The sequence below is a fragment of the Macadamia integrifolia genome, chromosome 2 (assembly GCF_013358625.1).
Source record: "Macadamia integrifolia cultivar HAES 741 chromosome 2, SCU_Mint_v3, whole genome shotgun sequence".
Lineage (NCBI taxonomy): Eukaryota > Viridiplantae > Streptophyta > Magnoliopsida > Proteales > Proteaceae > Macadamia > Macadamia integrifolia.
Window position 1 is genome coordinate 31,720,524 of NC_056558.1, and position 14,055 is coordinate 31,734,578.

Below are 14,055 nucleotides of genomic sequence, written 5' to 3' on the forward strand. Positions count from 1 at the left end.
TTACAAGAAATAGAATTGTACTAACTTTATAACTAAAAATCAACTATAGGAATGGAAACTAAATCAAATCTTTAGCAAATAATAATTCAACAAGATACTCCCAGATCCATGCATGATCTTCCAAGAGGGGCCATTCACGCAGGCTTATCTACCGTTGCCTTGAACCTGGAGCAGAAATTGGTTCAAAGGTGAACCAAGACCCAGCACAGGTTCTTCCTTTCTTCCTTTTTCTACCACGATCTGCATTGCCACCCTTTTTAGGCAGCACGCTTAAGTCGCCTTCTCAGTGCCTGCCAAGAGTCAAGGTGCCCTATGACCGCCTAGCCTTGCCACCATGATAACTATGAAAACAAGTCCTACTCAATATCTGCTACTTGACAGTGCCTCTGAAAATTTTAACGGTGCATTTTGATATTTTGGCCTTTGTTTTGTTTATTTCAATTAAAAACCTGAATACATTTTCTTATTACCTTATATTTTTTTCCCTTTTCCCTTGTTACCCTTTGTGATGCATCCCATGGTTTCATGATGCACCACTATGTATACTTGTCTGCATGTTTTATTTTATATCTTTTGACACATTAAAGCATTCTTTTATTTTTTTCAGGCAAAAGCTGATGATATGACAAAGCTGATGGCTGAAAATGAGCAGCTGAAGGCTGTGATTGAGGGTGTGAAGGTAGGTATGATTCCAGCTAAATTTTTATCTTTCTTCATGCAAATTTATTTTTTATTTTATTTTATTTTATTTTCCTTGTGTGCCTTTTAGTGCTTATGCTTGATTTTCTCTTATATCTCATAATTGTTATTTTTTATGCTTCTTCAATAAAATTTGGTTCTCAGAATTAACTCACTTATCACCTAAAATTTCTAACTTCCCTTGGGGGATCTTTCTGCTCATTGAAAGTATTGTTCAGTGCATTGATTGCATTATCAGTGGAAATCGGTTGTATATCTTATCATCTTGACATGATCCCACACTCATTAAGAAGGTGAAAAATAGATAAGAATGGATTATATGCTCAACACTTCAAGATTCATATGGGGGAATGCATCGAACACAGTTGGATACTATGCTTACCTCTTTTGGATGTGGTTGTTGGTGTTAGAAAGTTTTGTATCATTTTCCCATTGGCCTATGTCTGGATACTTTCTATTTTAGTCCTTTAGATTCTGCATTTCTGCAATAGGGTTCCCAAAACACATAACCCAGTCTTGAAGTCAAAACTGTTTTATTTGATTGTTTGACTAATTTAAATAGTAGTTTAAGTTTCTTTATTCAATTCAACTCGACTTGACCAAGCCTTATCCCAACTAAATAGGGTCAGCTACAAAAATCCTGTTTTTCCATTCAACTCTATGCACCATCCATATGTTTTTGCACTAGTCCCCTTGTATTTTTAAATCCTTAAGTATGCAGCATGTTGCTTCTCCTACTGGTGCATTCTGACTATTCGGTGGCCTTTTTTGTACATGTCCAGACCATCTCAAATGGTTTTGACACTTAGCTGATTACTTATTAGAACCATTTCTAAGTTACCTCAACCTCAAATGTATTGATCCTCGTTTCATCTTTCCTGGTTTGACACTCAACCTTTCTTCTATACAAACAACAATGCCTTGTCCCAACTTAATGGGGACAGCTGCATGGATCCAAGCAAAGCCAAAGAAAGATAAAATAAAAGGCGTTAAAGGAGACTAATTAGTAATCACTCAACCTTTCTTCTATGAATTGGAAAAAAAAAATGTATGAGTTTTTGTGGAATGCGTCGATCGCACCATACTGCTTAAGCGCCTCTCCACTTCATCTACTCACTTTACCCTTTGTTCAACATCTTCAATTTTTTTTTTCATTATTATCTGGATATTTATAATTATTATTTTATGATATATCCCTATCTTCAGTTCTAGATTCTAATTACTCCGTTTGACTCTTATTTTTACTACATCCATTTTGATTCTTATTTTCACTAAAGTTACACTCCATTTATTTTGTTTCATTCAGGCTACTCTTAAAATATTTCAATTCCAAAGCATGCTTCATTTGTTTCTACTTTGTTTTGGCAACCGAAGGTATTTCATTAGCAAAAGCATACACTGTGAGACTTCATCTTGAATGTCTCTAGTCAATTGATGGATGAACTTGGAATACATTTTTGAGAGGAGGGATATCATGTTATATCTTTGATGCCAGATTTGATGTTAGATCTGATTTCCCTGCAAGTAATGGGCTCACTAATGGAATAGAAGAGATTCCTATTTGACGGCTATATGTGGGCAGGTTTGAATATAGATGTAACGGTTGGAATCTAATATGGTCACTACAAGATCTCGACAACTAATTTTCAGAATTTAAATGTCATAAATAGGAAAGTAGTTGAATTAAGGAATGGAGAGAGGAAAAAAGGATCGATGGGTGTTGTTATGGAGATAAAGTAGGGGAGAAACAGCCTAAGATTTAGGATCATGTAATTAGCTACTGATGGGAGAAAAAAGGAAGGAAGATTAGAAAAAAGAGAAATAGAGAAAGTGGTCAATGGGTAAATGGATGAGAGGGAAGATAGAAATTGTTGCCTAGAAAATAGGATCGAGAAGAGGAGGCTATCAACTAGAAAGGAAAAGAGATTAGAAGGGGAATAGAAAGTGGGAATCTTCCTACCATGAAAGGTGAGAGAGAGAAGGAAAACCAAAAATTGTGGAGGAAGGGAGAGGAGAGAGACGAGAAAACTCTCTTACCAGATTGAGAGAGAAGAGCCAGCTCGCAACTTTCCAAACAAAAAATTCAATCCATTAATTCCAAATTGTGGAGAGTTGAGTCAGCCACTAATACTTTCCTAACCAGACAACTAAGGACTCTAATCCTAAACTAACTTAAAGACTTGACAACTTAGGATAATATAAATTACTACCCAATTAATCAAATAATAATTTTCGTGCACCCCCTTAAAACCCCACTTTTTGGCCTTATATTTCACTCCATTACAATAATAAATCCCAAAAATTGAAGCCCAACCCAATATACTAAAACCTGGCCCAAATTTAAATGAAGCCTTAAACCGGGCCTGCAATAATCTTTTCATTTAGTTGCGATGGCTGTTTTTTCTTTGTTGATGTTGTACTGTATTTTTGTCCAAAGTTTCTTTGATTAATAAAAGTTGTCACCTGTTAAAGTCATGATATTCATAAGAACCTGTTCATAACAGCTGGAGTCAATCACAACTTGTCACATTAGCACAGATGGATTGTTCCATGTGATGGAGATCCCACATCCATCTTGATGATAAAATTCTGGCCCAAAACAGGTAGGCAAAGTGACTTGAAAGTGAATTCAAAGTTTCATAAAGTTATTACAATTTTATGAAACTTGAACTTGCTTTTAACATTTTATGTAAACTTGTTTCAGGCTGAAATTTGACCAGTGGGATGGAAATGTGTTCTCTGTCACATGGATTCTCCCATATCCATTCAAGTCTACTGCGTGGCAATAAATAATGACCTCGTGAGATTGTTATGTTTGTATTTTTCCTTTTACCGAAGATAATACCAAATGTATCTTGTTAAAAATAGTGCAGAGTTATAGTTCGTGATTGGACCTAGATTTAGTGCTTAAAATTCTTTTGAATGGTATTTTAATTTTATGCTAATTTGATGATGAGATAGAGGTTGACAAAAAGTTGGACAAGTAATCCAAATGATATGAGTTCTAAAACCTAACCAAGCCTATTCCTGTGCATGTTTATTATTTTATAACTAGCTAGTAAGAAAGGTAAATTACTTTCTGCCAATTGGTTAGAAATCTGAGGTGCTTTTTCAACGGAAGCTTCAGTAACATTGTAATCTATTTATTTTTAAGGAAGTGGGTTTCTTGCAATGCAGTGTCTAAATGAGTTTGGTCATTAGGGCTATATGTGCCTGGTGGCAATGGGGTTGGGCTCAAACTTTCTGGGCATGTTTTCCACATTGCCCTCCATTAATGTGTCAGAATTTAGCCTAATTATACTTGTCTACCAAAACAAAGGTCTGGATTTTATATTTTCAAATCTATCAAAAAAGAAGAAGGTGGAGAAAAATGATTTTGGAAAGGTGAGAGATCGATGCATGGTAGGTCATTTGTTTGAAATAGGCGAGTGAGTTTGATATGTGGACAAGAGAGGCTAGCCTGGTTATCTAACAGTTCAAATGACGAGATCAATCCTTCATATGCAAATATAGGTTTCAGTGGAGAAAAATATTTCATTTTTTTTTCTTGAATATTTCTTGAGCTTTTTATGTTACTGTTGCATTGTTCATCCATTTTTTTGGTCTCACCGACAAATTTGGAGACAATATATCTGCTTTTTGTCTGTCTGAGGTTTGATTGGAACTGTCTTAAGATAGTAGTTGTAAGTGTTGAATGTAAGATTTTTTATTTGTTTGTCTGCAATTGAATTTATTCTCTTTGGTAAGTCAAGAAATTGAGTTTACTATTGAATATTATGTAACAGGGGAAATCCAATGAATCAGAAATGGAGTCACTGCGAGAGGAATATCATCAAAGAGTGGCAGCTTTGGAAAGGAAGGTACAATTTTTTTCTAAACTGGGGTGAGGGGTGGGGGAGAAGGGTTTGTTGTCTTGGGAGTTGAGGTAAATCTTGTTCAGTCTGCTACAACCAAATTTAGACTATCTATTATGACCTTGTCAGAGATTCACTGGTCTTATAACTTCCCCCCGCCCCCTCCCCCTCCCCCTCCCCTCTTTTCTCTAAACGAATCGGTTTTCGGGGTGGTTAACAGAGAGGGAAGGTGGAATGGGTTTCAAGCTGCACGATGGGTGAAGCAGGATTCGATCCCGGGTCATGGCTATGACTAGAGCAAGACCTTACCCGCTGAGCTAGCCTGCCTAGCCAGTAACTTTGCTTACAGGTGTTACACCGAATTACTGATAAATCCTCTCCCCCTGCTTAAGAAATTTTCATTACTATATGAGAAACATATACAAATCAATATATAACTGATTGCAGTGATGCACTTTCCTATCAACAAAGAAAAAAAATAGAGCATTTATGAATATGATTGACCATATTTTCTCAAAAGCTGTTTTTATCTAACCATATGAGATGTTAATAATTAATTTAGCAATTTCTTAGTAGAGGGTGGATCGGCACAACGGTAAGGTTGCTCCATCGTGACCTAGTAGTCGTGGGTTCGAGTCGGGAAACAGCCTTTCCGTGAAGCGGATATTAGGCTGCGTACATGATGACCCTCCCCAAACCCCACAATGGCGGGAGCCTCGTGCACTGGGTGTGCCCCCTATATATATTTATCATTTTCTTAGGGTCGATGTTGTTTCGTTTACTATTGGTGACTGTCTTCTTGCAAGCGGTGATTTCTAATTGTGTGATTTGCTTCTTATCTTTTGGTTGTCAGGTTTATACTCTTACAAAGGAAAGGGATACCCTGAGGAGAGAGCAGAGTAGAAAAAGTGATGCTGCTGCCCTTTTGAAAGAAAAAGATGAGATAATTAATCAAGTTATGGCTGAAGGTAGAGCTTTAAAGAATCTTTATGTGTAAATAAGTTGCTGTGAATATCTGTTCTTGCCATCTATAGCACTCTCTTTTAGCTAATGTATATCCTTTTTGTTGTCCATCTGAGATACCTAAGCATTAAGTCTTCAGTTTTGATAGATTTCTCATATAGTCACCAATTGCTAATGCATGGCTTGCTCAAAGTAATAGTTTTATTATTCCAGGGATTGCTCAAAGTAAAGTAGCAATGCTCTAGATTTTGAAGTTCTGGGTTGATGCATGTATGGAGATTTCTCGGGGGATCCTCTTCTTGGGAGAGAAGGAATAGGGAGTCACTACCCAGATTTGGGTTTGGGACCCATGTTAAAAACACATGACTCCATTTGAATCAATCTGACCGTGAGATGGGGTTTGAGTCCGGTTGCGGGCCAAGGTGTTAGGCATCTAGTCCATCCAGTTAAGCCAATCTTCCTATTTATTAGGCATTTTTCTTTTTAAATAATAGATATTCTAACATACATCGTGCTATTATTAGGATAGGATGCCTTTTTTTATTAGGATAGGATGCCTTTTTTTATACTTCCAACTTTTATCCATTCCATCACCTATTCACCTCAAGAAACTCCTTCCCACCAATGTGGCCACCACTACCACCACCACCACCACCTCTTCCGATGGAACGGAGTCCACGGACAAGGTTATTCGATAGGAGAAGGCTAGATTCAGCTTCTGCACCATCGCCTCCAAGATATGGGACACTGCCAGGCCTCCCCGCTGTCTCCCCCAATGGTCAGCTTTCACCCTTTTCTTCTCTTTCTCCCTCGCATCTCCTCCCTCACCGTCTACTCCCCTCCCGCACCCCCTTCCCTCTCTCTCTCTCTCTCTCTCTCTCTCTCTCTCTCTCCCACCCTATGCTCCCTCCCCGCACCCCCTGTGAAACCTGAAACACCCTTCCCGAAATCAAACTAACCCAAGGAGTACATCCATCCAAATCAAAGAACTTGGAATAGGATGTCCACATCTTTCTGCAATGTTGGCCAAGTGATCTGGCAATTTCAGGTAAATGATCCATATGGAAATACAAGTATTGGTGCTTGAGACTAGTCGAGAGGACACAAAGGAGTCTGACAGTTTAGAGACAAGTTTGGAGCTTGGGTGAAATAAATCAAAATGGGGATTTTTAAAAACAGGACTATTGTCGTACTAAACATGGAAATATAATTCCAGATTATGAGATTATCAGAAACTCAAAAAAGTTCTTGAAATCTGCCTCCACGCCCAGAAAACTAACTGTGCCAGAGAAGGATACCGAGCACTGTGAATCAACCATCAATAATAGTTCAATTCCAAGTTCCAGGCTTCTAGCAGTAAGATGCAAAACTTTTGTCCGACTGTTCCGCAGCCCCCTACCAAACCTCTTCCAAATTAAACCATGGGCCAATTATGAAAAATGAGATTCCAACACTAATAATCCCAATTGTTGCTTTGAATCCTTATCAAGGGCCCCCCTCTCTTTCTCTCTCTCTCCTGCTTGGTTTCTCTCCCCCACTCTGTTTCTCTTTCTTCTTCCGCTCCATCTCTCCCCCCACCCACTTATGGTTCAATAGTTTCATACAGTGGCGGCTATTGCCCAGAGCGGATTAAACTACTCGAGGACATGTACCTCTCCTAAAGTCCTAGTGGCAAGTAGGGATTAACCATTTCTGGGACTGGGGCTCCATGAGGGCCTAGTCAATCTCCAATAGCCCAATCTTTATTTCCACAAGCTCTCAATCTTTGGATTAAGAATGGTGAAGAGCCCACCACTCAAAGCCTTCTCACTCTTCGACGACTCACTTTGTCAAGGCTTGCAACACACACTTGTGAGGCCACATATGTCGTCTTGCACCTCATCCTCTCCTCTGGCCTGCTTCCCTAAGTCTAATCCCTCATATAATTACTTTCCCATTCCCACCCATGTCCATGCCATCTCTTCTCCACCATTATTTAACACAAGCCAATTCCAATTCAAATTCCATCTATTTTCCACCATTATTTAGCCCAATGTGTATGTGTGTGTGTGTGTGTGAGCTGCAGTAGAACGGTCAAAGGAGAGAAAAAAGTGGCACCAAACATATGGAAAAAATTGGAAATATGAAAAAGAATGTACTTTAAACATAACATTTATGAAATGTGAGGTACCCTAAACATAATATTTATGAAACGTAAGGTACCCATGCATAGATTTTCAAAATATTTGGCACCCCAGCTGTAATTTACACAAAATAAAATAGTGTCTATTGAATTAAAAATCTAACCTAAACTACTATTTATCAGAAAAAATAGAAAAGCCTGAGTTATAAGCATGCGATATTTACAACAATGCCATTGAAATGGAGAATAATAATTCACAGCAATAAACAAGAAGATAAAAAAAAAAAAAAAATGAAGCTGTGCTGCATTCTGGTATCAAGAACTAAAATACTGAAAGAAAATCAGGAATATAAATATAACAAATTTTGGATTTTCCAATATGCACAAAATGACTTAAATACCATTTTCTAATGCATAATTCCTAAACATGCATGAAAATGCTCTAGAATGGCATAAAATAAAATAAACCAGAAAACCTGAATGAGACTTACTGATATGGTAAAATGATGAGAAAAATCTTCTTTTAATTTTGTGAATAAATATCATACCCTAAAAGGGGATTTCGCACTTTGCACGAGGCTCCTGCTACTACGGGGTCTTGGGAGGGTCATAATGTAAACAACCTTCCCCCACTTCGCAGAGAGGCTGTTTCTTGATTAAAACCCTCGACCACTAAGTCACAATGGAGCAACCTTACCGTTGCGCCAGGGTCTGCCATGATTATCATACCCTAAATACCTAAATTGCTCTCTATTACATAAAACCTAAAAAATGCATGAAATTCCCTAAACTGATGTATAGAAACCAGTATAAATCAGAAATGCATGGATAATGCCTATTGATACCAGAATGATCAGAGAATCAACCTAGAAAGATCGTGCAAAAATCTAATGCCTAAAATTACAAAAAAATACCTAAAAATAGGAATACCCTAAACTGAATCCTACTGAGAAACACATAAACAATCTGCAACAAAAATATTTGTAGTCTGGATTCAAAATAGAAGGAATAAATGCAAGAAAATTATTTAAGTGCATGGAAAAATATGAAATTTAAAACATAAGTAAATACGACTTAAATAAGTCTCGAGGATGGATCAAGGCATGAAAATAAAGTTAATAAATGCATAAAATAACAATAAAAAATGAAATAAATGAAAAAATTAGGAATAGGATATTATTAAACCTAATTACCTAATAAAAATCTAATATTGAAATATTGGACCCAAAATCATGGGGATAACAATTCTGAAAAACCAGATTTGTCATATGCTGCTATCCCATTAAGGGTTGCAATAATATTCCTTTAATAAAAAATCTATGAAAAATTGGATTTTGAAACAAAATAATCAGAAAAAGTTTACTGAGTGATTTAGACTTACCAAGGATCAATTTCACCAAAAAAAGGGGGGGGGGTGTTGGAGTACGTGCACGACTTAGGTGGGAGTGTGGGACTAGGTACAAGTTTCTGATAGCAGAGTTCTCAGAGGTTTCAAGGCCCGTTAGAAAACACGGGGCTTTTTTTATAACTGAGGACGTTCGTGAACCCGTTAGTGATCTTTTGCAACAAGTCTCATTGAAATCCATTGGATTCCAGATGAGAGATAGGTATTAAGATCAATGGCTAAAAATAGGGACAAAACCCCTTTTATGATTTAATTAATTAATTATATTTGTGTGTGATTAATCCAAAATGTATTTATGAACGTAAGGAAGAGTTCCAGATGTGATGAGGGTCAGCTCAGTCAAATGTAAGCTCAATCTGGACTCTAGATGGCGTTGAAAAGCGAAGAAACGTGGAAGAACACGTTTCTGGGCTGATCCTAGGTGACCTCTACCCGATGCTTGATGGGCTGAGTTGGTCGATCTTGGCTCGTGTTGAGGCAACCTCAATGTTGCTAAGCCACATTCATCGTCGGCTTGGGCTTGGATTAGGTGGATATGTTTGGCGGTCCAGGTGGGACCGGATCGGGTTGGCCCGATTCTGATTTTCTTATTATTTTGCCTTAAAAACTTTAAAAATCATAACTTTCAAACTGTAAGTTCACATTGCGCTTCCATGAGTCATTGAAAATCTTGTTCCGAGTACTATCCAATGGTGTGAAAATCAAAAACCATTTTAGCAAAAAATAATTTGAAAAAATTCATTTGGAAATTGGTCCCATGAGTTAAAAATGGAATGTTCTGTAATATAATGATCAAGTTAAATAATTTTTGAGCCATTTTCATATACAAGGATTTTAATAATAAAATTCCCCAATCATGAAGTTTGGAATGATTTTAAGGTCATTTGATGAGCCTTTGACCTGGTCCACCTTCCTAGGGGTATTTTGATAATTTTCATGCAAAACGTCATCTAGGGATTAAATAGTAAATACAAATTCCAAAACTAAAAATTGGGCTTACATATGTATCTAGGATATCTATTGATAATCGTTATACCCGGTCTCCGAGGTTACAAATTAAGTTGTCTACAGTTGGAGGGATGGTTAGTGCTGTTGAGTTACATTCACATCCCTTCCAAGGTTTCTGTCAATGGACACTCAAGAGGGTGAGAGGGCAATTGAAAATTAATTATGTGGAGTGCCTATGAAGAGCTTTTGAGCAGTTTCTGTAGTGATTTTGATCAACTTATTTCGAATAATTAACCATTTATATAATTTTTTGTTCCTTCTTTCATAAATGGAAATCACCTACATAATTAGATATTGATATGGGATTCCAAATTCCGTAGATATAATAATCTTATATTTTATCTGGTTTCATTTCCATTTGGGACTCTGTACAATCAGTCCTTTTTTTTTTTAAATTCTTGTGGATAGACAAAAAATGGATTTTTATTTAAATGAAAACAACTTAGAGTCTCTGTAGCGCAGGTGCGAATAGCAAATTGAAACCGTTATAGAAATTGAATCAAACTGTTTAAACTAAGGACAGATAAATTGATTAATAATAATCGATTCAATTCTGGTTTTCAAGAAGCGAAACTGTTTATTAAATGGTTCGGTTGATTTTAAACCAATAAATTGTCAGTTAAGAATCGATCGAAATTGATTAAAACCAATAAACTATTGAATCAACTATTATGGTTGTTGTGTAGACACCTCATTTTTTCGTTTAGAGACACACACAATGATGATAAATGTGTCCTCGAATGGTGTGTGGGAGGTCTTTATTTAGTCCCTAGATGACGTTTTGTAGCATTCCAAAGAATTTAAGAAAATTGACTAGACCAAAATACATCGCGAAAGTCGATTAGGTCAAATTCTGGTCAAACAACCTTGAAATCTGTCTAGACTTTGTGATTATGTGTGTTTTATCACAAAAATACTTGTATTAAAAAATGACTCTTTTTTGGTGTATGAGACTCACTTTCAAACAGATTTTTTCAAAATATTTTTGGCCAAACTAGTTTCTGATTTTCATACAATTGAATAGTACTTAGAATAACTTTCTAAATACAGCTAGATCACTAAATTTGGATTTATGAATTGAATATTATGTTTTTTCAAAGACTTCAAGGCAAAATAATAGGAAAAAAAAATCAGAAAATATAAGAAGATCTAGTTCATCCCAAACTACATGGTGGGATCCTAGACCTTCTAAAGATTTAGCTTAGGGTTCCAAAAGAATTTAGAACCGCAGGCACATTATAGAACTAGAGAAGTGATTTTTAAATTCCTGAAGATATCGTCTATGAGTTTGATATTCTGGTTGATTAATACTTGATAGTATGGAGATGGGGTTTAGATCATAGTTGTTAAGGTATCACCTACTGCCTTCATCGCCTAGGTGGGCACCTTGGTTGCCTTGTTGGTAAGTTGGTATTGCCTTGCGTCCAGGCCCCCTCCAATTCCTTGGGTCGCCTAGATGCCGTGACAACTATGGTTTAGATCGTCAAAGTTTGGTCCTAGCCCATTGGGCAGATCTGAAATTATGGGCATAGAATAAGAAATTATCCAAATACAAATTGAGGATCTGATAGGTTTTAGTAACTAGTTCCAGAAATTAGAAACACACCTGTATCAAACATTCAAAGAATAGGAAAGAAACTTATTTTAGAAACCTCCAGAATTGAAAAAAGGAATTATAAACAAGGCCGAAGCAATTGAAAGTATTTAGTAAACAGTTCCAGAATTTAGAAGTATCCATCTTGACCACATGCATAATAGATATGTACGTAAGGTAGGAGTGACCGAGGTTAAGGAAGCTCTTAGAAAGATGAAGGTAGGGAAGACACCAAGTTCGGAGGATAAGGTCCCAATTGAAGTGTGGAAGAGTTTGGACTATGTGGGGTTGTACAGCTAACCAAGTTGTTTAACAAGATTATGAGCATCAGAAAGATGCCTGATTAATGGAGTAGAAGTATTATAGTCCAAATCTACAAAAATAAAGGTGATATTCAGAGCTGCAATAGCTATAGAGGCATAAAACTTATGAGTCATACTATGAAATTTTGGGAGAAGGTAATAGAAGTCCGCATAAAAAGAAAAACTAATATCTCGGGGAACCAATTCAGTTTTATGCCTGGGAGATCCAAGACGGAAGCGATTTACCTTCTAAGGAGGTTTATGGAAAAATCTAGAATATACAAGAGACATCTCCATATGGTCTTTATCGATTTAGAAAAGGCCTACAACAGAGTCCCCATAGAATTAATCTGGCAAATATTAGAGAAGAAAGGGGTGTCAAGCAAATACTTGAATATACTTAAAGACATGTATGTTGATGCAGATTAATCACCAAAATAGGCTTGTTTTATTAGGAATAAGCCTAGGGTTGGGTTCCATACATGTTGGGCCTTTGATCTTATGTGTTTTGATTGTAATAGACCACTTTTATGGGTCCAAAAGAGGGGCTCTAAGGCTGAATACGAGATTACTAGTTAGTTTCCATTTTCATTAGTTTCCTTTTTAGTTGTGTTTGATTTAGGTTATATTTGTTTCCTTAGGAGTCAAGTTTTTACTCGTTAGTTTCCTTTTTCAACTAGTTTCTAATTTCAGTTTTTAGTAACTATTATATTAGGAGAATATTTGGTTTCCTTTTTGAGGAACCTTCTATTTTGTAATTCCCTCCCCCATCAACATTATAAATAAAGAGGACAGACTCCTAAAGCTTAGATGATTTTGATAAAAAACTTAATGGCTGTTGCTATTGTCTTCTTCATGAAGAGTTATCTTGTGTTTGATCAAGGCTGATGGAATTGGTGTTTGATCCAATTGACTCTTTGCGGTGTGAAGCCCAAGAGGTCATCTTCCTTTGCTTATCTTCTTCTCCTCTCAACTACTCAAGGTTTTATTGTTGCTGCAATTCTTTTACAGGTATTTGAATCCATCTTCTTCCTCAGTTTTGCCCAGTTTTACATTACTTTCCTAATTGTTTCCCTTTTCCCTGAACCACTTTCAGCCCTCCGTTTTGGCTGAAATCAAGGTCGAACCTTCCCCCATACTTGTGTGAGTCTCGACCCAAGTCTGGTCCAATTCTGATCAGCCAATTGGGAGTTATTCAAAATCTCCCTAATGACCTAATCTTATCTCCAGTGACCTATCCTGCCCAGATTTGAAATAGATAAACTGAATCTGATTTCCTTGGTTTCCTACGATGTTTATTCATGATCTATGACCTGTTCTTACTCCATATCAGTACCTGTTATGCCTCTTCATATTTGATCATATTCTGGTCTCAGAATCCCTGATTTCTGGAATCGACAGCCTTGAATTCCAGATCTGGTTTTATTCAGATTTAATCTGTACTACTGTTATGCCTTTATTATTGGTTGTTCTTTGATTAACAGTTCCTGCAGTTGAGACTTGGTTAGACTCCATATCCTAGTCCTACATTATATGGGGATGTGGTGACTAGTGTTAGATCTGCAGGAGGTCAGGGTGGTGAGTTCCCAAATACAGTCTGGTTACATCAAGGGTGTATGCTCTTTGCCGATAATATTGTACTGGTGGGTGAAACAGTGGCAGAGATTAATGATAAGTTGGAGTTATGGAGATCTACATTGGAATTGAGAGGCCTTAGGATAAGTAGAACGAAGATGGAGTGTATTATGTGTTACTTTAGTCAATTGAGGACTAATAACGAAGGGGTGAAAATTGAGGGGAGGGAGATCCTACAAAGTGACTGTTTCGGCTGTTGAACATCCTATCTCAAGAGTAGGGAGCAGCAATGGCTGTAAAATTCATTCTTTCATTCATTCTCAAATTGGTGCATCAACCTCTCTTAAGTAGAGGAGGACACAACCTTACAAAATAGAAAATAACCAAAAAGGAAACTAACATGAAAATAGAAACCAACTGATTTTAGCAACAAAATACTAACTTGTTCACTAAGAAACTATCATAAGACCATAAAAGACTTCTAGAAGACTAAATCTGACTTTGACTACTTGGTAACAAAGAAACACAAAAAA

The 14,055-nt window shown here is 36.8% G+C and overlaps 1 protein-coding gene across 1 annotated transcript in view; it reads left to right on the forward strand.

Annotated features, from left to right (window-relative positions):
- LOC122058239 (golgin candidate 5-like) overlaps positions 1-14,055 on the forward strand; it is a gene marked incomplete at its 3' end in the record, with an annotated part of 51,804 nt that overhangs the window by 4,797 nt on the left and 32,952 nt on the right. The window contains 3 exon segments of the mRNA XM_042620835.1: positions 608-679; positions 4,485-4,559; positions 5,407-5,521. Of these exon segments, the coding sequence (XP_042476769.1) occupies positions 608-679; positions 4,485-4,559; positions 5,407-5,521 (262 nt within the window).